The 26,306-nt window shown below is 41.3% G+C and overlaps 1 protein-coding gene across 4 annotated transcripts in view; it reads left to right on the forward strand.

Moving 5' to 3' along the window:
- Nucleotides 1–26,306, forward strand: part of SHROOM4 (shroom family member 4) — a 215,017-nt gene that overhangs the window by 177,920 nt on the left and 10,791 nt on the right. For 3 of the 4 annotated variants that reach the window (XM_030846648.2, XM_060292275.1, XM_030846649.2), the window contains 2 exons: nucleotides 3,458–3,519; nucleotides 24,550–25,350. In XM_030846648.2, the coding sequence (XP_030702508.1) occupies nucleotides 3,458–3,519; nucleotides 24,550–25,350 (863 nt within the window). The remainder of the gene's footprint in view (nucleotides 1–3,457; nucleotides 3,520–24,549; nucleotides 25,351–26,306) is intronic. The other variant, XM_030846650.2, reaches the window with a different exon arrangement.

Consider the following 26,306-nt stretch of genomic DNA (forward strand, 5'->3'; position numbering starts at 1 on the left):
CCCATTTTCTTAATTGTTTTGGGTTTGTTATTGTAGGTCTTTTCCTTCTTTTGTGTTTCTTGCCTAGAGAAGTTCCTTTAGCAGTTGTTGTAGAGCTGGTTTGGTGGTGCTGAACTCTCTCAGCTTTTGCTTGTCTGTAAAGGTTTTAATTTCTCCATCAAATCTGAATGAGATCCTTGCTGGGTAGAGTAATCTTGGTTGCAGGTTTTTCTCCTTCAACACTTTCAATATGTCCTGCCAGTCCCTTCTGGCTTGCAGAGTTTCTGCTGAAAGATCAGCTGTTAACCTTATGGGGATTCCCTTGTGTGTTATTTGTTGTTTTTCCCTTGCTGCTTTTAATATGTTTTCTTTGTATTTAATTTTTGACAGTTTGATTAATATGTGTCTTGGCGTATTTCTCCTTGGATTTATCCTGTATGGGACTCTCTGTGCTTCCTGGACTTGATTAACTATTTCCTTTCCCATATTAGGGAAGTTTTCAACTATAATCTCTTCAAATATTTTCTCAGTCCCTTTCTTTTTCTCTTCTTCTTCTGGAACCCCTATAATTCGAATGTTGGTGCGTTTAATGTTGTCCCAGAGGTCTCTGAGACTGTCCTCAGTTCTTTTCATTCTTTTCTCTTTATTCTGCTCTGCAGTAGTTATTTCCACTATTTTATCTTCCAGGTCACTTATCCGTTCTTCTGCCTCAGTTATTCTGCTATTGATCCCATCTAGAGTACTTTTAATTTCATTTATTGTGTTGTTCATCGTTGCTTGTTTCATCTTTAGTTCTTCTAGGTCCTTGTTAACTGATTCTTGCATTTTGTCCATTCTATTGTCCATTCTATCTCCAAGATTTCGGATCAACCTTACTATCATTATTCTGAATTCTTTTTCCGGTAGACTGCCTATTTCCTCTTCATTTGTTAGGTCTGGTGGGTTTTTATCTTGCTCCTTCATCTGCTGTGTGTTTTTCTGTCTTTTCATTTTGCTTATCTTACTGTGTTTGTGGTCTCCTTTTTTGCAGGCTGAAGGTTCGTAGTTCCTGTTGTTTTTTGTGTCTGTCCCCAGTGGCTAAGGTTGGTTCAGTGGGTTGTGTCGGCTTCCTGGTGGAGGGTACTAGTGCCTGTGTTCTGGTGGATGAGGCTGGATCTTGTCTTTCTGGTGGGCAGGTCCACGTCTGGTGGTGTGTTTTGGGGTGTCTGTAGACTTATTATGATTTTGGGCAGCCTCTCTGCTAATGGGTGGGGTTGTGTTCCTGTCTTGCTAGTTGTTTGGCATAGGATGTCCAGCACTGTAGCTTGCTGGTCGTTGAGTGAAGCTGGGTGCTGGCCTTGAGATGGAGATCTCTCGGAGATTTTTGCTGTTTGATATTATGTGCAGCTGGGAGGCCTCTTGTGGACCAGTGTCCTGAAGTTGGCTCTCCCACCTCAGAGGCACAGCACTGACTCCTGGCTGCAGCACCAAGAGCCTTTCATCCACAGGGCTCCTTAATTTGGGATGATTCGTTGACTATTCAGGTATTCCACAGATGCAGGGTATATCAAGTTGATTGTGGAGCTTTAATCCGCTGCTTCTGAGGCTGCTGGGAGAGATTTCCCTTTCTCTTCTTTGTTCTCACAGCTCCCAGGGGCTCAGCTTTGGATTTGGCCCCGCCTGTGCGTGTAGGTCGCCGGAGGGCGTCTGTTCTTTGCTCAGACAGGACGGGGTTAAAGGAGCCGCTGATTCGGAGGCTCTGGCTCACTCAGGCCGGGGTGTAGGGAGGGTCACGGAGTGTGGGGCGGGCCTGCAGCGGCAGAGGCCGGGGTGACGTTGCAGCCTGAGGCGCGCCGTGCGTTCTCCCGGGGGAGTTGTCCCTGGATCCCGGGACCCTGGCAGTGGCGGGCTGCACAGGCTCCCCGGAAGGGCGTGTGGCTAGTGACCTGTGTTCGCACACAGGCCTCCTGGTGGCGGCAGCAGCGGCCTTAGCGTCTCATGTCTGTCTCTGGGCTCCGCACTTTTAGCCGCGGCTCGCGCCCGTCCCTGGAGCTCTCTCAAGCAGCGTTCTTAATCCCCTCTCCTCGTGCACCAGGAAACAAAGAGGGACGTAAAAGTCTCTTGCCTCTTCGGCAGGTCCAGACTTTTCCCCGGACTCTCTCCCGGCTAGCCGCGGTGCACTAACGCCCTGCAGGCTGTGTTCACGCCGCCAACCTCAGTCCTCTCCCGGCGCTCCGACAAAAGCCGGAGCCTCAGCTCCCAGTCCCGCCCGCCCCGGCGGGCGAGCAGACAAGCCTCTCGGCTGGTGAGTTCCGGTCGGCCCGATCCTCTGCGCTGGAATCTGTCCGCTTTGCCCTCCGCACCCCTGTTGCTGTGCTCTCCTCCGCGGCTCCCAAGCTCCCCCACTCCGCCTCCCGAAGTCTCCACCCGCGAAGGGGCTTCCTAGTGTGTGGACACTTTTCCTCCTTCACAGCTCTCTCCCGCTGGTGCAGGACCCGTCCCTATCCTTTTGTCTCTGTTTAGTTTTTTCTTTTGCCCTAACCAGGTACGTGGGGGGTTCCTTGCCTTTTGGGAGGTCTGAGGTCTTCTGCCAGCGTTCAGTAGGTGCTCCGTAGGAGTTGTTCCACGCGTAGATGTATTTCTGGTGTATCTGTGGGGAGGAAGGTGATCTCCGCGTCTTACTCTTCCGCCATCTTCCCGGAAGTCCGGGCTAAGTTCTGAGTCACTAGGTAGAGGGTATGGAATGCTGAAATCAGGGAGAACGTCAAAGGCAAATTTGCATTAGGCTTAGAGCTAGAATAGGAAGCAAGGACGTTTTTACAAATGGCATATGTGGCTTGGGCTGCAGGGAAAAGAATGCTTGGGCAAAGCCCTTAAGAACAATATGCCCAGGGTGAAGAGTCTCCTCCTGTAATATGGGGGATGAGTGCTCCCCAGAAATAAGCCCACCTCAGCCACTGTCAGCGGATCTGGAACGAGGAGGAAGGCCCCTGAAGTACAGGGTGGGCTAGGACAGGGTTGTAGCAGCAGGAGCTTTAGGCCTCAAAGCCTCCTCAAGGGCTGCGGCTTCCAAGAAGTTGCTTTCTATGGTGGAAGAGGCAAGAGGAACAAGCAGGTTCACTGGGAAGAACAAAGAGATTTTCTTTGCAAGAGCCAGAACAAACAGCAAACATGCTAAACTGGTTTTTAACGTGGTTTGGGAGGGGAGTGGAGAAAGAGAGGGAAACTCAGAGTTTCTAGACCACATTGTCCAGGTCCTTGAGTGCTGTCTTAGACTCTGCATGCCCCCAGCAGCCCAGCAAGCCTCCTGACAGAAAGGCAGCCCTCTAGGTACATAGTTCTGTAGCCTGCATGGGAGAGTAGAAGGAACCAGCTGTGGGGGTGGGGAAGAGGGGGTGGGCCTGGCCCAGGACAAGCTCCTGACCTCTTTACATTTTTGAAGCCATCTATATACCTGGCTGTCCAGAGCTCCCTAACTTATCAGAATTTTGCTTTGCAGGACTTTCCTGGGGACAAATGGATGCCAATAACAGGAAACAGGAAGACCAGCCAGTCAGGGAGGTAAGTGACCGCTCTGGGAGTTGGGGTGAGTTAGTACCTCTGAGGCTTCTGTGGAAACTGGTAAGGTTTTCTGTTTTCTATTTGCTCTGTTTCCTTTGAGGAACCTTGTCTGGTGTCAGTACAAAGGCCTTGGTGCTGTAAGATGTAATCCAGCCTGCCCACCAGGCAGCTGGGCTATAGACCAAACTGATGGGTAGCACATTTTGGAATACGTAAAAAGGAGTATTGTGGGACATTGTGCCCATCAGCTCAGAGGCCTGAGGCAGGTGCCCAGGCACAAGGACATGGGGACCAGACCATGCTAAAACACAGATGGGAAGGTATAAACTATGCTTGCCTTCCAAGCAGCCACTGGGTGGTTGGAGGGGCCAGAGAGGAGGTAAGACTGTCCAGCCACTGCTGTGCGTTTGCCTCAGAATGTTTCTTGGGTTCTGCCACCTTTCTTTTTATAGGGCTTGTTGAGAGATTAAGGTCTGTTCATTAAAAATCCAAGGCAGATCATGCTAACAATAGGTTAGAATTCCTAAAAGAAGGCAGGGACATTTTTACAAATGGTATGTATGGCTTGGGCTAGAGGGGAAAGAGTTGCTTCTGCAGAGCCCTTAAGGAAAAAAGAATGCCCAGAGTGGAGAATCTGTTCCTATAATGTGGGGAACATGGCACCTGTCACTTATGCTCCAAAGACATGAGCCCACCTGTCATAGGTGACCATGTGGAGGAGACAGTTACGTCCTCCAGGTTGCTCTCCATCAGTCTGGTTGGAACCCCTTTTGTGAAATTGTTTGATATACTCTTTCAGCTAGTTCTTCTGCAGGACAAGAGGCCCGTAAATTGTATTGATTCTTTAACTCAAACTCCAGGAATAAAGGAGGGACAGGGAAGACGGCTCTTAGCTGCGCCTCTGTGGGGGCACCTAGGAAGAGGGCTAGAATCTGGATCCCCTGACCTCTGAAAAGCCCAGGGTTCTTTCCAGTGGTCTATATTATCCCCTGTGATTTGGTGGTGTAGTCAGGAATAAATTGGGCTTTCTTTTGACTCCAGAGTCTGGGAAACCTATTGGTTTTCTGATTGGCAATGGAAAGAGAGGAAGCCAACATTTACTGATCACCAGCTAAGTGTCAGTCACTGGGCTGGATCTTTTTATAACCATAATCTCATTTATTCTCCACAACAGTTAATTTTACTACCTATTTTATAGATGAGGTCCACAGAGGTTATATAACTTAGTTGAGGTCGCACAGCTAGTAAGTGATGGAGCCAGGACTCAGACTCAGGTTTGTCTGGCCCCAAAGTTCATGCTTTTTCCATTATAACTGCTTCAATTAGGATCCCTAAGGAAACGCTTCAAATGGACCCCTCAGTATCATGTCTCAGGGACCTAAGGCCTGGGTGGGGATACTGTGGGATTCTGTGGCTGGCCTTGATTCCCCACTGTTCTTGGAGAAATCATTTCAGTCTAGTGGGTCTGCTGAGTTTCCCCTACTAGACTGAGACTGTCGAAAAAGGAGACCACACCTTGGTCACGGATGTATTCTCCATGCCTAGCACAGTGCCTGACACAGAGAAGTTGCTCAAGATGTATTTGTCATTTGCTTGCCAAATGAAGAAACAGCCTCCTCCACCATTGAATAGGTAAAATGACACAAAAATAATAATGCCAACTAACATTTCTTGAGCACGGTACTCTATTCTAGGCACCATTCAAAGCACTTTACAAATATTTATTTACCACCATAACCTTAAGGGGTAGGTACTGTTAGTTTCTTCATTTGACCGAGAGAAGAAACTGAAACACAGATAGATAAATTCAGTTGCCTAAAGTCCCACAGCTAGTAAGTTGACTAGACCCAGGTAGTCTAGCTTCAGAGACACTATACTACACTATGGTGCTTCTCCAAAATGGCTCTCTTACTAATCAGCCAGTCAAGGAAGGGGACTTTATTTAAAACCTAGTATATGTACTGCCTGTTTCTAGGCAAGCAGGGAAATATTAGAGGAAGAGCATCAGGAAGCATGATGCCTGCCCATCCCCAGCTTGAGCAAGGAAGACTAATCCACACAAAGTTAAGTAGCAGTAATAATAAATTACCAGTTGCAAAACAACCTATGTGCCACTAGCTAAGTTACACATATCCTGTTTTATCTTCCCCAAAACTGTCAGGTAGGCATTATTATAACTAGGGCAGTGATTCTTGAACTTGAATGTGCATTAGAAATACCTGGAGGGCTTGTTAAAAAAAAAAATCCAGATACATGATAGCTCCCACCCCGCCCCCAGGGAGTGTGATCCAGTAGGTGTGGAATGGGGCTCAAAATGTGTATGTCTAACAAGCTCCCCAGGTGATGCTGATGCAGCTGGTTCTGGGATCACACTTTGAGAACCAATGATTCAGATAAAGAATCTGAGGTTCAGAGGAGCTAAGTAACTTACTCAAGGTCTCACAGATACTAAAGGGACAAGCCAGGTTTTCAACTCAGGCTAGTTGCTATAAGATGAAAAAGTGTCAAATACATGGTTTAAACAAGAAAAGGCTGGCACATGGTAAGGGGCCAATACATGATAAGTATCATTGTGCCCTATTTAAGTTCATTGGAGGGTAAGAAAACTAAAGGCTGGGGCCTATAGGAGGAAAGGCCCAGAGGGGAAACTAAGCAGGCTGTATTGGAGGAATAAACCCTGCTGGTTGTTAAGAGTTCTGGCCTTATCATTAAAAAGTCTACAAATAACAAATGCTGGAGAGCATGTGGAGAAAAGGGAACCCTCCTACACTGTTGGTGGGAATGTAAGTTGGTACAGCCACTATGGAGAACAGTATGGAGGTTTCTCGGAAAACTAAAAATAGAATTACCATGTGATCCAGCAATCCCACTCCTGGGAATATATCCGGACAAAACTGTAATTCAAAAGGATACATGCGCCCCGATGTTTATAGCAGCACTGTTCACAATAACCAAAACATGGAAACAGCCTAAGTGTCCATCAACAGATGAATGGATAAAGAAGATGTGGTAGATATATACAATAGAATACTACTCAGCCATAAAAAAGAACGAAATAATGCCATTTGCAGCAACATGGATGCAACTAGAGATCATCATACTAAGTGAAGTAAGTCAGAAAGAGAAAGACGAATACCATATGATATCACTTATATGTGGAATCTGAAATACGGCACAAATGAACCTTTCTACAAAACAAAAACAGACTCAAAGACATAGAGAACAGACTTGTGGTTGCCAAGGGGGACGTGAGGAGGGAGAGGGATGGAGTGGGAGTTTGGGGTTGGTAGATGCAAACTATTACATTTAGAATGGATAAACAAGGCCCTACTGTATAGCAAAGGGAACTATATCCAGTCTCATGGGATAAACCATAATGGAAAAGAATATAAAAAAAGAATGTATATATGTGCATAATTGAGTCACTTTGCTGTACAGCAGAGATTGGCACAACATTGTAAATCAACTGTACTTCAATAAAAAAAAAAGTTCTGGCCTTGAAGTCAGTCTGCCTGGGTTCAAATCCAGGTTCTTCTGTTCGCTAGCTGTGTGAATTTGGCAAGTGGCTTTCTCTTCCCCCCCACTCCCACCCCGCCCAGCTCCTCTCTTTCACCCCACCCCATCGGTTTCCTTATTTGTGAAATGGGGTAAGAGTGCTTACCTCCTGTGACTATTGTGTGGAATAATTGAGTTAATATATGTAAAGCATTTAGGACAAAATCTGGCACCATAAACCCTCAGTAAATGTTAGTTGTAATGAGGAAGAGGAGCAGCAGCAGCAACAGTAACAGTAGAGAAAAAGGGTAAAGAGTGAAGTATTGCACCAGGATAGTTAGGCCTTGAAAACTAGGTAGGATGGCAAATATGGAAGCAATTGAAGGTTATTGATCAGGTAAGTGACATGGTAAATATGGCACTTCAGATAATTTGGCAGCATTTGCAGCCTAGATGGGTTGAAGAAAGACCAATTAGGGGCAGTGATCCAGGCATGAATGAGTGTGGCCTTGTTTTGGGAAGGTGGGGGTGCAATAGGAATGTAACAGAAGGGATAGATAAATATGTGGATATTCGGGGGAAAATGTTTATTGCGAAAGCAATATTACAGGAAATTAAAAACAGAAGAAAAAGTATCTTTTTTTAAACATCTTTATTGGAGTATAATTGCTTTACAATGTTGTGTTAGTTTCTGCTGTATAACAAAGTGAATCAGCTATACATATACATATATCCCCATATCTCTTCCCTCTCGCGTCTCCCTCCCACTCTCCCTATCCCACCACTCTAGGTGGTCACAAAGCACCGAGCTGATCTCCCTGTGCTATGCGGCTGCTTCCCACCAGCTATCTATTTTACGTTTTGTAGTGTATATATGTCCATTCCACTCTCTCACTTCGTCCCAGCTTACCCTTCCCCCTCCCCGTGTCCTCAAGTCCATTCCCTAGGTCTGCGTCTTTATTCCTGTCCTGCCCCTAGGTTCTTCAGAACCATAGAAAAAGTATCCTTATTCTTACTACCCTAACACCCTAATTGTTTTCATTTCCCTGCCAGCCTTTATCTATAGGTGTAGAGATTTGCGGGTGGGGGGGTCATGATTATAATAACTATGTAGATGTGATTTTATGTGTCCTGCTTCTTTTTTCCTCACTAAGCATTATTTGGTGAACAATTTTTCCTGTTGCTATAAAGCCTTCCTCAATAGTTATAAATTTTAATGGCTGCATAATATTTCACCAGCTTAATGTGCCCTAATTTGCTTAATCATTCCCAAACTGGTGGATAATTAGGTTGTTTCCAATTTCTTGCTATTATAAAGTAATGCTGCTAAAAAATTTTGAGCAGCTATAACCTTTTTCTCATTTTGAATTATCTCATTAAAAACAGTTATACAGAGTTGGGATTAGTTGTTGAAAGAAAATTAGCATTCTTATTGTTCTTGATATATTTCACCAAACTGCTTTCCCTGGAGGTGTTTTACTCTGCCATTAACAACATAGGAGAATACCAGTTTCCCCTAAAATTTGCCATCATGGAAATTTTTCTTTTTCTAATACAATAGGTATACATAGTACATATTATAATTTTAATTTGCTTACTTTGATTATTCTGGTTTGAACATTTTTCATGTATTTAATATTTGCATTGATTCCCATGTGAATTGTTGGTTCAGATAATTTGCTCACAAATACGTGACAACTTTTGAGAGAAAAGTAAAAAGAACTTGGGAATGAAAGGAGTTAAGCCAAAAATAATTTTCTGCCCCAGTGTCTTTAGAAAGAGAAAATTATTGATAGAGTGGGGGCAGGTGACAAGGGGACCTGGTTTGGTGGAGATAATAAGTTTGAGTTGGGATATGTTGAATTTAAAGTTAGTGAGGAAGACAAGAGGATGCTTTTGAGGAGGCCTGTTGATCACCCAGCCAGCGGGGGTAGGATGAAGAAGAATAGCCAGCAAAGGGAATTGAAGGGGCAAGCATCTGGAGTAGTAAGAAGGAGAAGTATGCCAGTGTACCGTCACAGACGATAAAGAGAGGACTGCTATTGGCTTTGACGGTTTGGACACACAAGTGACCTTTGAGAAAGCAAACTTAGTAAAATGGTGGGCATAGAAAGCAGATGGCATAATGGCCTGTAAAGGGGATGCATACAGAAGAAATGCACACAGTTTTACACATCCTAAATTCACCTTTTAAGTGTACAATTCAGTGAGTTTTGGTAAATTTGCATGCTATTGCAATCATCACCACAATCCAATTTTAGAACATGTCTATCTCCCTAAAAAGATCACTTTTGTTCATTTCCAGTCACTCTCTATTCCACATTCAGCCTCAAGAAACCACTAATCTACTTTCTGTCTCTATGGATTTGCCTATTCTGTATGTACCTTTCATATAAATGGAATCATACAATATGTGGGCTTTTGTGTCTGGCTTCTTTTACTTAGCAAGCTTTAGCAGTTCATCTTTGTTATACCATATATCAGTATTTCATTCTGTTTTTTGCCAAGTAATATTCCATTGTATGGACATACCACATTTTATTTATCCATTCATCCATTAATGGACATTTGGGTTGTTTTCACTTTTTTTGTGAATAATGCTGCTATGACCATTCACATACAAATTTCTATGTGGACATATGTTTTCAATTCTCTTGGGTATATATTTAGGAGTAGAATTTCTGGGCCATATGATAACTCTGTTAACTTTTTAAGGAACTGCCTAACTGTTTTCCAAAGCAGCTTCCACCAGCAAAGTAGGAGGGTTTCAGTTTCTTTTCATTAATTTTAATACAATGATTATGTGCTACTATGTGATTAGTAAAAGGGTTTAAAAGAAGAGTGCTTGAAAAGACATTTATACATTTTAAAATGTTTAAAAAGAAGTTGGCTAGGAAAAGGAAGGAGAGAAATGGGGTGGTAGTTAGAGGGGGAGATAAGGTTTAAGTTAGTGGTTCTCAAAATGTGGTCCTAGGACCAGCAACCTCAGTATCACCTAAGAACTGAAGTAGAAATGCAAATTATTGGACCCCACCCAGACCTACTGATTCAGAAACTGGGACATGGCCCAGAGATGTGTGTTTTAAGAAGCCCTTCAGGCAATTCTGATGCAAGCTAAATATGAGAACCTCTGGTTTAAGTGATGGTTTGATCAGGATTTGGGAAACTGGTTTAAGTTTAAAAACAGAAAGGAGAGGTCAATGGAAAGGGAAAGAATATTTTTGCTGAATATGGAGGCAGCAGATCATAGTTTATGATCTCAAGGAAGATGAGAAGGCCTAGGAAAGGTCAAGGGCAGAGATGACATTTAAAGAGGAGAAATCCTGATGGAGCTTCCACTTACCTTCTCCCCACTACACACACATTTTTTAACATTTCTTATATCATTTCTGTCACAACTGGAATGATGGGTGTAAGTGGGAAAATCAAATGTATATTCTTGAGCCATTCTCTGCCTGGAAGCCTGCAACGAATTTTAATTCCAGGTAGTTACACTCTTGGTTGTCTCCCTCCACAGTTATTTAGTTTGCATGCAGAGAATGCAAACACATTTTGATATTAGCAGGAGGGAAAAAAACATTGGTGAGTAGATCTGCTGGGAGAAAAAGCTACATAAATGTGAAGCATTTAAAAGCCCAAAGAAATTATTTCCTAGATTATCTCATTTGGTTTTCCATACTTATAATTGCCTCCTGTGATCATTTCCATTTTTCTACTTTGCACAGACCTTTCGAATGTGTAGAGTGTTTATATATATATATATATATATATATATATATATAAAACCACAGTTAATCCTCAAAGAAACTCTGTGAAGCCTTATTTTTCCCATTTGACTGATAAGGAAGCTGAGACTCAGGAAAGGTATTATTATACTATTATTAAAAACAACAACCACAAAAGATATAATAGCTAACATTTATTAAGTGTTTATTGGGTATCAGGCACTGCTCTAAGCATTTCACATGAATTATTTTATTTATTACTAATCATGACCCTATGAGATAGTTACCATTTATTGACCCAGTTTTACAGATGAGGAAACTTACTCACAGATAGATTAAAGTCACTTGCCCAAGGTCAAACAGGCATCTGACTCCAGAGCCCATTACTTCTGGGATTATACAGCAACTACGTGACAAAACTAGACTACTACCCAGGTTTTTCAGTTCACAGCCTAGGGCTCTCTTCCTTCTTTTTAACATACCACATCATGAGCAGAGTGTGGAATATCCAGTACACATTTCCTATTTGGCAGTTGAGTAAAAGAAAACGGATAATTCAGAATTGAATCTCATTTCATTAGGAATAGTACACTTTTCAAGAAGGCTTTACCAGCTAAGAAGAATGCAACCTTCAGAGGCATGAAAGGATTTGTCAAAGAGTGTGACAAAGTGAATTTAAATACTTGGGTATTAATTTAATCGTGGGCACACAAAACCTATTCAAGGAAAATTATAAAACTCTAATGGGAGAAATAAAGACATGAATAAATGCATAGCTATACTCTGCTTCAATTTGGGAAGACTAATATAGTAATGATTACAATACTCCCTAAGTTAATAATATATAGATGTAATGCACTACCAATTAGAGTCACTGTGGTATGCTTTGTAGAACTTATCAAATTCACTGTAAAATTTGTCTGAAAGAATAAGTGGGCAGGAAGACCAAAGAATACATTTATTTAAAAAGGTAATGGTGGTTCAGCAAACATCATCCTCAATGGTGAAAAACTGAAACAATTTCCACTAAGATCAGAAACAAGACAACTCAACTTGCCCACTCTCACCACTATTATTCAATATAGCTTTGGAAGTTTTAGCCACAGCAATCAGAGAAGAAAAAGAAAAAAGGAATCCAAATCGGAAAAGGAGTAAAACTGTCACTGTTTGCAGATGACATGATACAATACAAACAGAATCCCAAAGATGCTACCAGAAAACTGTGAGAGCTAATCAATGAATTTGGTAAAGTAGCAGGACACCAAATTAATGCACAGAAATCTCTTGCATTCCTATACACTAATGATGAAACATCTGAAAGAGAAATTAAGGAAACACTCCCATTTACCACTGCAAAAAAAAGAATAAAATACCTAGGAATAAACCTACCTAAGGAGACAAAAGACCTGTATGCAGAAAACTATAAGACACTGATGAAAGAAATTAAAGATGATACAAACAGATGGAGAGATATACTATGTTCTTGGATTGGAAGAATCGACATTGTGAAAATGACTATACTACTCAAAGCAATCTAAAGATTCAATGCAACCCCTATCAAACTATCAATGGCATTTTTTACAGAACTAGAACAAAAAAATCTTAAAATTTGTATGGAGACACAAAAGACCCCAAATAGCCAAAGCAGTCTTGAGGGAAACAAACGGAGCTGGAGGAACCAAATGCCCTGACTTCAGCCTATACTACAAAGCCACAGTAATCAAGACAATATGGTACTGGCACAAAAACAGAAATATAGATCAATGGAACAGGATACAAAGCCCAGAGATAAACCCATGCACCTATGGTCAACTAATCTATGACAAAGGAGGCAAGGATATACAGTGGAGAAAAGACAGTCTCTTCAATAAGTGATGCTGGGAAAACTGGACAGCTACATGGAAAAGAATGAAATTAGAACACTCCTTAACACCATACACAAAAATAAACTGAAAATGGATTAAAGACCTAAATGTAAGGCCAGATACTATAAAACTCTTAGTGGAAACCAGAGGCAGAACACTCTGTGATATAAATCACAGCAAGATCCTTTTTGATCCACCTCCTAGAGAAATGGAAATAAAAACAAAAATAAACAAATGGGACCTAATGAAACTTAAAAGCTTTTGCACAGCAAAGGAAACCCTAAACAAGACGAACAGACAACCCTCAGAATGGGAGAAAATATTTGCACATGAATCAATGGACAAAGGATTAATCTCTAAAATATACAGGCAGCTCATGCAGCTCAATATCAAAAAAAAAAACAACCCAATCGAAAAATGGGCAGAAGACCTAAATAGACCTTTCTCCAAAGAAGATATACAGATTGTCAACAAACACATGAAAAGATGCTCAACATCACTAATCATTAGAGAAATGCAAATCAAAACTCCAATGAGGTATCACCTCACACCAGTCAGAATGGCCATCATCAAAAAATCTAGAAACAAATGCTGGAGAGGGTGTGGAGAAAAGGGAACCCTCTTGCACTGTTGGTGGGAATGTAAATTGATACAGCCATTATGGAGAAGAGTATGGAGGTTCCTTAAAAAACTACAAATAGAACTACCCTATGACCCAGCAATCCCACTACCGGGCATATACCCTGAGAAAACCATAATTCAAAAAGAGTCGTGTACCAAAATGTTCATTGCAGCTCTATTTACAATAGCCAGGACATGGAAGCAATCTAAGTGTCCATTGACAGATGAATGGATAAAGAAGATGTGACACATATATACAGTGGAGTATTACTCAGCCATAAAAAGAAACGAAATTGAGTTATTTGTAGTGAGGTGGATGGACCTAGAGACTGTCATACAGAGTGAAGTAAGTCAGAGAGAGAAAACAAGTACCATATGCTAACACATATATATGGAATCTAAAAAAAAACTGTTTCTGAAGAACAGAACAGGTATAAAGTTGCAGACGTAGAGAATGGACTTGAGGACACGGGGAGGGGGAAGGGCAAGCTGGGACTAAGTGAGAGAGTGGCATGGACATATATCCACTACCAAATGTAGAATAGATAGCTAGTGGTAAGCAGCAGCATAGCACAGGGATATCAGCTCAGTGCTTTGTGTCCACCTAGAGGGGTGGGATATGGAGGGTGCGAGGGAGACACAAGAGGGAGGAGATATGGGGACATGTGTTTATGTATAGCTGATTCACTTTGTTATACAGCAGAAACTAACACACCATTGTAAAGCAATTATACTCTAATAAAGATGTTTAAAAAAAAAAGCTAATGGTGGTAGACTTACCCTATCAGATTTTAAAGTCTGTCATAAAGTGACAGTCATTAAAACCATATGATAGTGGGTTGAAAAAAAGTCACACAGTGAAATTAAATAAAAAAGAGATTCTAGGAACAGATACTAAGACTATAGAGCACACTGGATGCAACCGTGAACTTTGGAAAGCAATCATCTGTCTTCAATAAATGTTGGGAACTGTAGGTATCAATATGGAGAATAATTAACTTAGAGCCACAGTGCGTAGAATACTCTGTAGTAGATTTCAGAAAGCAGACCAGTTGAACAGCATATTCACTCCAGCTACGGATGGAAGATAAATTTGTGCCTGTTAAACGGAGGATATCATCAGAGACAAGATGGATGGTTTCAAATATTTAAAAGTTGGCGGAAGAAACCTTTGTACAACAAAATGTAATAAAAAGCTAAATAGCAGAATGAGGAAAATGTCTGGGGTCAGCATCACAGATAACAGTTGACTGTCCGAAAAATGTAAAGAATGGATACAGATATAGGAGGTCGGCTTTCAAATTCAGCTTCATAAAAGGGCAAGGAAAATGAACAGCCAATTTACACATGAGGAAATAAAGGCAGTAAAATCACTGCCTGGAAAAGTACAACCTCTCTACCAATTAAAGAAGTGCAAATAAAAACAACATCAAGGTTTCACAACCTGCTTATTAAATTATCAACAATTAATGGAAATTATAAATAGAAATTACAAAACCCTATCTTGACAAGACTTAAGGAAACAGTATGTGTTTTGGGGGGCAGTATAAATTGGTTCAGTTTTCCTAAAAGACAGTCTAGAAATATGTGACAAGAGTTACAAAACTGTTTGTACATACTCCTTGATCCAGCATACCCCCAAGGAAATAACCTAAAAAGGAAAAAAATAATTTTTTAAAGATATTTAAAGTAGTGCTATTTATAATCATGGAAAATATTTACTAATCTAATATATCATCATGATGGAATAGAATATAGCCATTAACAGTGACAGGTATACAAATATTGGGTCTTATACAGAAAAGGGTATTTGTAATAGTATTAACAACAAAAAATGCTAAATTCTAAACTCACATGTTGAATCTGATAGTAGCCTTGCACAAAGAAGATTCAGAAAATCATCTAGTAAAATGTAAATAGCTGGAGTTGAATGCACATGGTGTTCTTGGGGTACATGTCAAGTTGCTGGAATTCATAATAAAAAAGAAAATCTGAAGAAGAGGCAGCCCACATTGGTTTGATTTAGGCCTGCAAAGTTAAAGATCAAGGGCTTTAGAAAAATCCCCATACCAATGACAGACTCTTACTTACCGGACATGCTTGATCTCTCTGTTAGCTAGAATTTGTTTTGCTAGAATTCTCCATCAACCAGCACTTCTGCTTATCTAAATCTGTGAGAACTTGACACTTCTGAGGGGGTACATCACCAGACATTTGTGAATCTTCAAATTTGTCACCATTATTACAACATAGAACCTCTCCACCCCCACTAATGAACATTTTATTATCTGACTCAGAACCATTACTTTCTCAAGACCATTACATTTCTCTTCACTTCCATCATCAGCACTAGTTTGCAAATAGTTTGCATTTCAGTGCCATTATTCACAGAGAAGCACATATTCTCTCTACCATGGTTACTCCACACCTATGTACCTTGTTAACAAATAGAGACCTATCAAACCACATTGAGATGGGAATGCCAAGTGGTTGACTAGGCTCCCTCCTTTGCTTGGTGACTTGCCCTACAAAGCAGTATTGTGAGGCCTTGCAAGTCAACTTCATACCCTTTGCAAAACGACCAGTTATTACACTTCATGGATCTTTAGGGCTACTCTCAAAGGGTTAAAACCTCGAATGTTAAATATGTTCGTGCCAAAGAACTACTCTATGATAATTGTCATTCATAATTGAGCACCCAGAATACCTTTTAAACTGAGATAAAATCATGTTCTTTATAACTTTGGTGTTAAGTCTATTCCACTGTATTTTAGGTCTTCGAAATTTAGTACATTAACATCTGGTATATATGAGGACTTAAATATACAAAAATTGCTCTCTTCCCCTGGCACATCCATTGTTTAATGATTGTGGGGCACCGAATTTCCTTAAATAGCATCAGGATTCCCAGAGCTTTATGGACCTCCCATTATTTTATTTTATAAATCTTCTCGCACTTGTTACATGGGTGATATGTATATAGTTAATTAAAATGCATTTAGTTTTGAGAGCTTTTTTTTTTTTTTGGCTGCATTGGGTCTTTGTTGCTGTGCATGGGCTTTCTCTAGTTGCAGTGAGTGGGGGCTACTCTTCCTTGCGGTGCGTGGGCTTCTCATTCTTCTCATTGCAGTGGCTTCTCTTGTTGCAGAGCATGGGCTCTAGGCACACAGGCTTCAGTAGTTGCAGCACACGGGCTCAGCAGTTGTGGCTCACGGTCTCTAGAGCGCAGGCTCAGTAGTTGTGGCGCGTGGGCTTAGTTGCTCTGCAGCATGTGGGATCTTCCCGGACCAGGGCTCGAACCCGTTTCCCCTGCATTGGCAGGCGGATTCTTAACCACTGCGCCACCAGGGAACTCCTTGAGAGTTTTTTTTAATGGCTTTATACCTCTTAAGATACCCTGGTGAGTTGGGAACCTGGTAGATAATGACTGTTTAGAGCAGTGGATCTCAAAGTGTGATCTGGGACCAGCAATACCATCATCATCCTGGGAATTGTTAGAAATAAAAATTCTCCACTCTGCCCCAGACCTACCAAATTAGAAATTCTGGGGGTAGGACTAAGCCAACTGTGTTTTAATAAGCCTTCCAGGTGATTCTGATGCATGTTCAAGTTTCAGAACCACTGCCTATTAGAGAATAGAGCCTCAATAACCTCGGCCAGCCTGATCCTCCATTAAATTGTTCTCATGGATATCAAACCCTCCAGGCCCCTCCACAGTGTGTTACGTGCTGCTAAAATGTCTTTTATTAAATCTCTTGAGAAGGTTATGAGAATGCTGAAGAGGCAGCATGTTGTGCTGGCAAAAGCACGGGCATTGGAGTCAGATGGACCTTAGTTGTAACTTCTCCTGGCTGCTTATTCTCTTTATGTTCCCTCAGTTGTTTAACCTCCCTGAGTCTCATTTCTAACATGGGCAAGAGAATACTCAGGCTGGAAGATTGTCTTCAGGGTGAAACGAGATGGAGTCTGTTAACTGTCCAGTGCTGTGCCTGACACATGGTGGACTCTGAGTAAACAAGAGTGGTCATTACCATCCCTTAGCACCATGTCTGTGACACTATGTAGGGTTCAGAGGAGTAATGGAAAGACCTTCTTGGAAACTCCAAGTTGGAGTCATTGGAGAGAGGAATCTAAGCTTCACCCAGGACAGCCCCAGCATAGCAAGGACTTCTCTGATTTCTTCAAAGGACACTTTGCAGCAGGCTCCTGGGGGCTGTAGAAGGCTCAGAATGAGTCCTGCCACTTGTATTTGCTGTTGCCAGACTAATTGTTCCTTGCTTGAAGTTCTGTGGCCCCAGAGGCAGAGAAGCGTGGCAACAACAAGCTCTCTGGGCCCTTCTCCCCTCCCTGTGTAGCCTCCTTGTATCTCACTTCCTGGATCTTGTAAATATTTCCTTCAGCAATAAGCTGGGAGTGGCTGTTTCTCTTGGAGCAGTCTTATCTTTTGGCTGCTGGGGAAAGGGGAAGGGGAGAGGGGCTGGGACTGTGCACTCTTGCTGCTGAGATCCTGGAATGCCAAGCTATTGTGGTGAGGTTAAAAATAAAAATTCCAAACAAGAAAACTTCAAAAGGCCTAAGGAGGAGGCGGGAGGAGATTTTTCAGTCTCTGAAAATACTGGTTTTCATTTTCAATTACTATGAGCCCCTCCCCCCCAAAAAAAAAGATAGTAACAAAAGGGGAAAATCTATTCATCAGAAGAACAGGCAGCCTGTGCCAAGAGGAAAAGAGAAGAACAGCCCAGAACTTGGCACACGATTTGCTTTTGTTTTTGAGATGTAGGCTCCTTGCTGGTGTCAACAAAGCCCTTTCTCAGACTTAGCTTTCATGCTCCCTCCCCTCTCTTCAGCAAGGAGTTAAAGTCTTTGAGAACACCTTGGGGATGAATGTAGTGCAAGTACCTTTTGCCTTAACTCAGGAGTCCTTGCTTCAGTGGGATTTCCCTTGGAGCCAGATAAGGCAAGTTCCAGTCTGGACACTACTACTTCTTACTAGCTGGGAAAATTAATGACACTCTCTAAGCCTCAGGATCCTCACCTGCAAACTGGCAAAAATGGTAATTACTTCAATGAGCTGGTGTGAAGATTAATAGAAATACCTGCATGAAAGTGCCTACAAAAGTGTGTGACACATAGTAAGTAAGATGTAAGAAACCATAGTTCTTTTCCCTTAATTTAGCTCCTTATCCTCCACTCTAGGGAAGAATCATTACTTCATCCCAAAGAAGAGTTGTAGATTTAGATTTCTGTGCATATAGGTGGCTTGAGCCCTTTGAAACTAGGGCCTCTAGAGACCAATATCCTTGGCCTGAGCCTGACACACTTCAATGCAAGCCTCCCATTCACCAGTCTGCTTCAGCTATTAGTGCCTGGAAAGCAAGGGCTACGGGTTTTGCTCCCCTGAGATCTGGTCACCTTGCACAGTGTAATACTGAATGACAGCTTGGATGACTTGTACACACATTGGCCCAGCTGGTCCCATCGAGGGCAGTGCTTCCCCTTTTCTGGAGTCTTGCCTAGTTCTGCTCCCTTGATGTAAATGACTCTGCAAGGTTCAGGCTGCCCTTACACAAGCTGTGTCAGTGGGAGAGCAGTGCATTTGAAATTAGGATTGATGCAGAGAATAGCAATTTCCAGGTTGCCTTGCTAGAGCCTAATGCCTCAGGATAGTGTCACAGTGCCATAAATCGGGGCACCAAATGTCCCTAGAAGGGTGTGCTCTTTTCTTCCAACTGGTTCTGGAGTTGGCTACTTAAAGGTAAATTCTGTAATGCTGACATAAGTGATTCGTACCTAAACAAGACAACATAGAATATCTAGTCTTGTTGATCGTCACACTGCTTTTAAGCCTAAACTTGCCTTTTATTCTCTCTCCCTTTTAGTAGATGAGAAGAGTGAGTGAATGAGCCTAGGATTAAAATCCTTGGTTATCTAGGGCCTCCTGGCTCGGCAGCCATGTAGCTGAGCTGGGACTCCAGGACTCTTGGTTTCTTGGCTATTGAGTAGGGCTGAACATTAACCAGGGGACAGTGCCGTTCAACTCCCTTGATGGGAACAAGGAGCAGGGCTGAAGCATACAGCAGTGAAGGCTGTACACTGCACAGTTTGCACAACCATATGCAGTGGCCCTAAGGACTTCACTCTAATAATAAGCATAGTTCTGTCATTTATTAATCACTTTTCCATGTACCCAGCATCATTGCTAGGTCCTTTTTATTTTATATGGTCAATCCTCACAGCAGGTTTGTTAAGATAGATATTTTACTGAAACTGAGGTAAATTAAATACTTTCCTCAAGGTCATGCAGTTTTTGGGTTCTGGAGGCAGATTTTTAAATTTTACTGAAATTCAGACCCAAGTCTTTCTAACACTGTGTTCTTTGTGCTCTGCTCTGTTGCCTTTCCTGTGCCCTGGCAAGGAAAGAGTGGTAAATTTGATGACTATCATGGAGCAGGGTTTTTCTCACCACGGCTGCAGGACATTGGCCCAACTTGAGCCTTTGGAGACGTTGCTTTCACCACCTGCATCTCATAAGATCTAGATCTGAGATGAAGGTGGGGAAGAACAGGAGAGGCAAGGACAGAAGGTAGGAATGTGTGTGCTGAGGGGTGGGACACATACTGTACAGATTGGAAACCAGCCTAACTGGAACAAATAACTCTATCCCCAAACCTCTACCTCCAAACCACAACACTCCCATCTTTTTCACCCTGGACCTTTGTTTCCATAGTATGATCCCTGAACCACTGGTATTAGAATCCCTTCGGGAAATTGTTTAAAATGTAGATTCCTGGGCTCCACCACAAGGTACTAAATCTCAATTTCTATTGATAGAAGTGGAGCCGAGGAATTTGCATTTTAAACAACATCTTCAGGTAATTCCAATTAAGAGCCACTTCGATTAGGAACAACTGCCTCAGACCAATGGTTTCCAACTTTTTGGATCATGCACCCTTCTCAGAAAGAATTGTTTTGAGCATTCACCTTTAATATATGTTGGTAGTTTATTAATAAATTACTTATATCTACTAATGTTCTAATATTTATGTTTTTAAATGCAAAAAACGGTGAGTTTTGCATTAGTATTCTTCGATGAGAATGGTCTCTGGTTTTCCTTTATGTATGTTCTAGTTGCTAGGTTTTGGTATTGATGTTATGCAGGATTCTTTTCTTCTCCCCCTGTTCTCTAGATTCCAGAAACTAGAAAGTGTAAATAGCATTGAGGTTGTCTGTTACTTGAAGGTTGGTAGAATTAACACAAGACCATGGGAGTGTGCTGTTTTTTTGGTCAAATTTATCAAATTTTTTCCTATGATAACCTGTGGTTTAGATATTTTCGTTCTTCTGCAATTAGTTTTGGTAATTATGTTTTCCTAGAAAACTAAGTTTTCAAATCTGTTTTCATAGAGTAGAGCAAAGTGTTCTCTTACTCTTTTCATTTACTTTGTAACTGTGGTTATTTCTCCATTTCTAATTTTGTGCATTTAGGATTTTTAATTAGATTAGCAAGAGGTTTATCTGTTTTATGGTTTTATATTTTCTTTTGAAGAAAGCTTTTGGCTTTAATTATTAGTTCTATTATTTGTTTTCTAGTGTATTAATTTCTGCCATTAGTTTTATTTCTGCTTTGCTTAGGTCTATTTTTGTGGCTCTTAACTTCTTTTGTTGAAAGCATAATTCATTTGTTTTAATTTGTTTTTATGTATTAATATAAGTATTTAAGACTATCAATTTTCCTTTAATCATTGTTTTAATCAACCACATCCTCTTCTGATATTTTCATTGTTGTTATTTGTAGGTAGTCTACAATTTTAGATTAGATCTCCTCTTTGACTAGAGTGGGGGATATTTTCTCCCTTTTATTTTCTGTGTGCTAGAAGTATTTGTTTTTCATTTTGCTATTAATTTCTAGTGTTATTTTATTGTGACTGGATACAGTTTTGTCATCAGCTGAAAAAGTCTTATATTTTGTTTCTGCTTTTTCTACCTTTGCATTTTCTATATATTTGCTTTATGAATTTTGATGCTATGTTATTTGGTACATAAAGATTCAGGGTAATTAGATCTTAATTGTGTTTTCTAATCATTAATATTATAGTGCCCTTCTTTGTCTTGTTTATTGCTTTTTCCCTTTAATTCAACTTTTTTTATGATATGAGTATCATGGTCCTTGGGGTTTTTTTGGGAATTAGCTCAGTTATTAAATATTTATGGAATGCCTACTATGTGCCAGGCAGTAGGTACCAGATGAATGAGACACACAAGATCTCTGCCCTTGTGGGGGTGTATGCTCTGAGAAAGGCAAAATAGAAAAATGATAATTAAGGATAAGTTGTCTCTACTTTAGATAAGGTGGTCAGGAAAGGCCTCTGTGCCTGATAGCATTTATCATCCTATTACTTCCCACTCACCACCTTGTTTGTTTGTTTCCTGAGGGGGGAAATGCCAGGTGGAACAGTCTGTACACAAGGAATTATTATAATCTTAAGGAGCTATAGGTGGGCTAAGGTCCAAATGAGAAGAGAATGGGGATGTGTGGCTATGAATTTCTGATCCACATGAGGGATGAGCTAGCCAGGATGGGGACTGCAGATGAGGGGAATGAAGGAGATTTTGCTTTCCATTCTATCTGACCTGGGCCACCATTATGTGTATTATTATTTTTTGAGGAAATATTCTCAGTCTTCATTGTGACTACTGAATGGATATTCTGTCTGATGATTTAATTGAACTGCTGGAATTTCCTGTCACTAGGCAGTACTTAGCATGATGCTGATTGCTCACAGACTATAGCAGGAAACCAGATCTTCTGGCTTAGAGGGCTTAACTCTTTAAACTCAGAGATTAAAGAGATGTCCTTTGCTTTGGTCCCTCTTTATTATACAGAAGTTTAACTCTTATACATATTTAACTAAACCTGGACTTGTTTTCCTTGCATATACTTTTCTATTACTTATGAGATGAGAGTCTTATTTCACCTCACAAGTCATAGTTTTTAAGCTTTCTGATAGTTTTTTCTTATAACTATGTAATATATATATACATATATACACATATAACACATATTAAAATTTTATACACACACACACACGCACACACACCCTGAACTCTTGAATCTGAAATTTATTTTGGTATATAATATATGGTGCAGCTCCAAATAATACTGCTCTGCAATTGTCTCAAAAATATCTATTAAATAATCTTTATCTTCTTGTTATGGAAGGTGAATTATATATGACATTTTAATAAATAGTTTGATATGTTTCTGGACTTTCAATTATGTTCTATTAGTCAGTAAAACAGTTTTAATTATAATTGCTTTATATTATGCTTTATACCTTACTTACCCCCTATTTCTTCTGTAGCAAAATATGTTTTTTATTATACAGTAGTCCCCATGTATCTGTGGGAGATATATTCCAAGACCCCCAGTGGATGCCTGAAACCACAGATAATACTGAACCCTATATATACTATGTTTCTTTTAAATACATACATACTGATGATAAAGTTTAATTTGTGAATTAGGTAGAGTAAGAGATTAACAGTAATAACTAATAATATAATAGAACATTATAACAATATACTGTAATAAAAGTTATATGAATTCTGTCTCTCTCCTTGATCAACTTCCTCAACTCTGCCAGAAATGTGGCAGTGGCTTCTTCATTGACAGATGCAGCCTTTCCAGTAACTTTCCTGTTTTTCAGTCCAAACCTATTCCTAAATCTTTGTAACCATCTCTTACTTGCAGTAAATGGCTGAAGTCACTTGTTTCAGGGGATCCCTTGCTGAAGTCTTCGTATAGGCTCCATGTTTTCTGGCGCAACACATTGCTGTCAGTCAGAACATGCTTTCTGTTCATGTCTTCCATCCACAAATTTAATGCCTTTCCATCTTACCTAAGCCCATGTCATGCACTCTGGCTGTAACTTTTGCAGTTTGAGATATGACAGCAGGCACGAATTTCTTTTTCCTTCTTCACGATTTGATGGATACAAGATTCGTTCTTACCATAGATCTTAGCAACCTCAGCATATGATTTTTTCCCTTTCCTTATTAAGTCAAGAACGTTCACCTTTTCACTTAAAGGAAGCACTTTACGGCTTCTCTTTGGCAGATCTAAATTGCCAGCATCTCTACTCTTAGGCCTTGGGGCCATTATTAAGTAAAATAAGGCTTACTTGAACACAAGCACTGTGACACTGTGACAGTCCATCTGATAACCTAAGACAGCTACTAAGTGACTAATGGGTGGGATCCGCTGGACAAAGGGATGATTTAAGTCCTGGGAAGGATGGAGCAGGACGGCGGGAGATTTCATCACACTACTCAGAATAGTGTGCACTTCAAAACTTATGAATTGTTTATTTTGGGAATTTTTCATTTACTATTTTTTGGACTGTGGTTGACTACAGGTAGCTGAAACCTTGGAAAGTGAAACAGTGGACAAATGGGGACTACCATATCCTGCTTTATTTTGCAAGTTAACACAAAAATTCTATAGTTAAAAGTCCTGGTGAGAATTCGGATTGGAATTGCATTAGAAGGATATATTTTAAATCCAAAATAGCAGATATTTGTGAATGGCCTGCTCGATGTTTTTTTTGGTACAAGTATAAGAACATGGACAGAAAGTATACATGCCAAATTCATGATATAGCTTGCATGTAGAGAGGCAGCAGGGGAATAGAAGTGGGGAGTGAAACAAAGGATATTATTATTTTAAAAATTCATGAAGCATAGATGGTAAAGTATTAAAATGTGCTAATTGTGGGCAGTAGGTGGGAACATGAATATTTATTATAACAATTTCTGTATGTTTTTAAACATTTGAAATGTTTCATAATTAAAAACAAAACAAAAACAACAGATGTAGCAGGATAACCACACTTGCAAGCCCCAGAACACAGCACATTTGTGTGGGGTGGTGTGTATATCCAGACTTTGGAGTTAGACTCTCCATGTTCAAATCCTAGCTCTGCCACTTACCAGCTTTATGACCCTGAGCAATGACTTAACCTGCCCATGCCTCAGTTTCCCCAGATACAAAATCAGGACAATAATAATAGCTACTTCCTATGGTTATTGTGAGCATTAAATAAGTTAAGACATGGAAAGCACTTAAAACAGTGTCTGACACTTAGTATGCACTCAGTAAGTGTTAGCTATCAGTATTATATAGCATATATTATTATTACTACACTTACTACCTATATTATATTGTTTTGCGGCTGTTTTAAATTTTACATAAATGATGTTATCCAAAATTATGGGACCATCTGCAACGTGCTTGCTTTATACAACCTTTATCTGCTGTTTTGCAGGGAAATGGCTCATTCCAAGGCTAGCTTTTCATGGGCAACCCCCTTCCATCCTTGCTTTGAGAACCCAGCACTGGACTTGTCAAGCTACCGAGCAATCTCTTCTCTTGACCTCCTTGGAGACTTCAAGCACTCCTCAAAAAAACCAGAGGAAACCTCCGTTTATGAAGAGGAGAGCTCCCTAGCCTCCATGCCCCGCCCACTGCGGGGCCGGGCCTTCTCAGAGAGCCACATCAGCTTGGATCCTCAGAGCTCCCGGGCCTGGGGGCAGCATAGGAAGGAGCTCTTTACCAAAGTTGTTGAGATCCAGCCAGATCCTCTGGGTGCCAGGAAGAAGGCCTTTCCTCCTCCTCGCCCTCCTCCTCCCAACTGGGAGAAGTACAGGCTCTTTCGTGCAGCCCAGCAGCAGCAGCAACAGCAGCAGAAGCAGCAAAAGCAGCAGCGAGAGGAGGAGGAAGAGGAGGAGGAAGAGGAAGAAGAGGAAGAGGGGGTGGAGGAGGAGGGGGAGGAGGAAGAGCTGCCACCCCAGTATTTCAGTTCAGAAACCACTGGTTCCAGTGCCCTCAATCCTGAGGAGGTCCTGGAGCAGCCCCAACCCCTGGGCTTTGGCCACCTGGAGGCTTCAAGGCAGGGCTCACAAAGCCTTCCAGCAGAGCAAGAGTCCTTTGCTCTCCATTCCAGCAATTTCCTGCCTCCAGTAAGGGGCCATTTGGGATCTCAAGCTGAGAAGGCTCTGCCCCCTTGCTATTATGGCATTGGTGGGCTTTGGAGAACATCAGAGCAGGAGACCACTGATTCCCCCAAGTAAGTGCTTATGAAAGATGTTAGGTCCCTGAAGAGGTGGCAGCATGAGTTTGAATTCCACCTTCACCATTTGCCAGCTGTGTGACCTTGGGCTGGTCAATTAAACTATTTCCAGCCTCAGTTTTCTCACCTGGAAAATGGGCATGATGATACATGGTTGTTGTGAATATGAGGATAATCCACGTAAAAGACATAGCCCCATACTTAGCACATAGTAGGTACTCAGTAAATGTCATTGATGTTCTTATCCCTAAATATCACTATCAAGGTACTATATTTATTTTTTTCTAGTTTGTCTTTAAGGTATGCATCAGTGTCTGGTCCCTGAGCAATAAGGCATTAAACCGTTATTGCCTTGTGGCCTTTTCCAGAAGCCTGGCTCAGGTCCTTTTCTGCCTTTTCTGCTGCTTGCTCTCTAGAACAAGAGGCCAGCTCACAACCTGACCTGCCTCTGCTCTAGGACCTGTCTGAGCTTCTAAACTCTTCCCCCACCCCCAGCATCAAAGGTGTTCCTGGGGTTGGATGCTTTATGCCCTGACCATTCCTTACAACAGCCAAAGGCATTCTTTTCATCTTCCACTTTCTCCATCACCCCCACCCTTGTTTCCTCTGCCTCTTTGCATTTGCTTCAGTGGGCAAATGGTAGTACCAAAAGTGGTAGTTGACAGGGTCAGCTGTCTGGGCAGAGAGGCTGCAGGAGTGTACTCTGGCCACAGAACTGTTCCCTTCACTGTGCCAATGCTCATTGGCATGCCCCACAATGTGTGGTTGTCCTCTTTGCTCCAAAACAAAAGAGCTTTGGCTTTTGGCTCTGCTAATCCTCCTGCAGAGAGCTCCACGGACTCTCTGCTGGGGATGGGGATGAGGGGCAGGTGTCTATCCTTTCAGTGCTTCCTTTAAATACCTTTACAGAAGGAACTTGCCTGAGACTTGTTGCTATTAGAAGTACCTTGTTA

The sequence above is a fragment of the Globicephala melas genome, chromosome X (genome assembly GCF_963455315.2).
Source record: "Globicephala melas chromosome X, mGloMel1.2, whole genome shotgun sequence".
NCBI lineage: Eukaryota > Metazoa > Chordata > Mammalia > Artiodactyla > Delphinidae > Globicephala > Globicephala melas.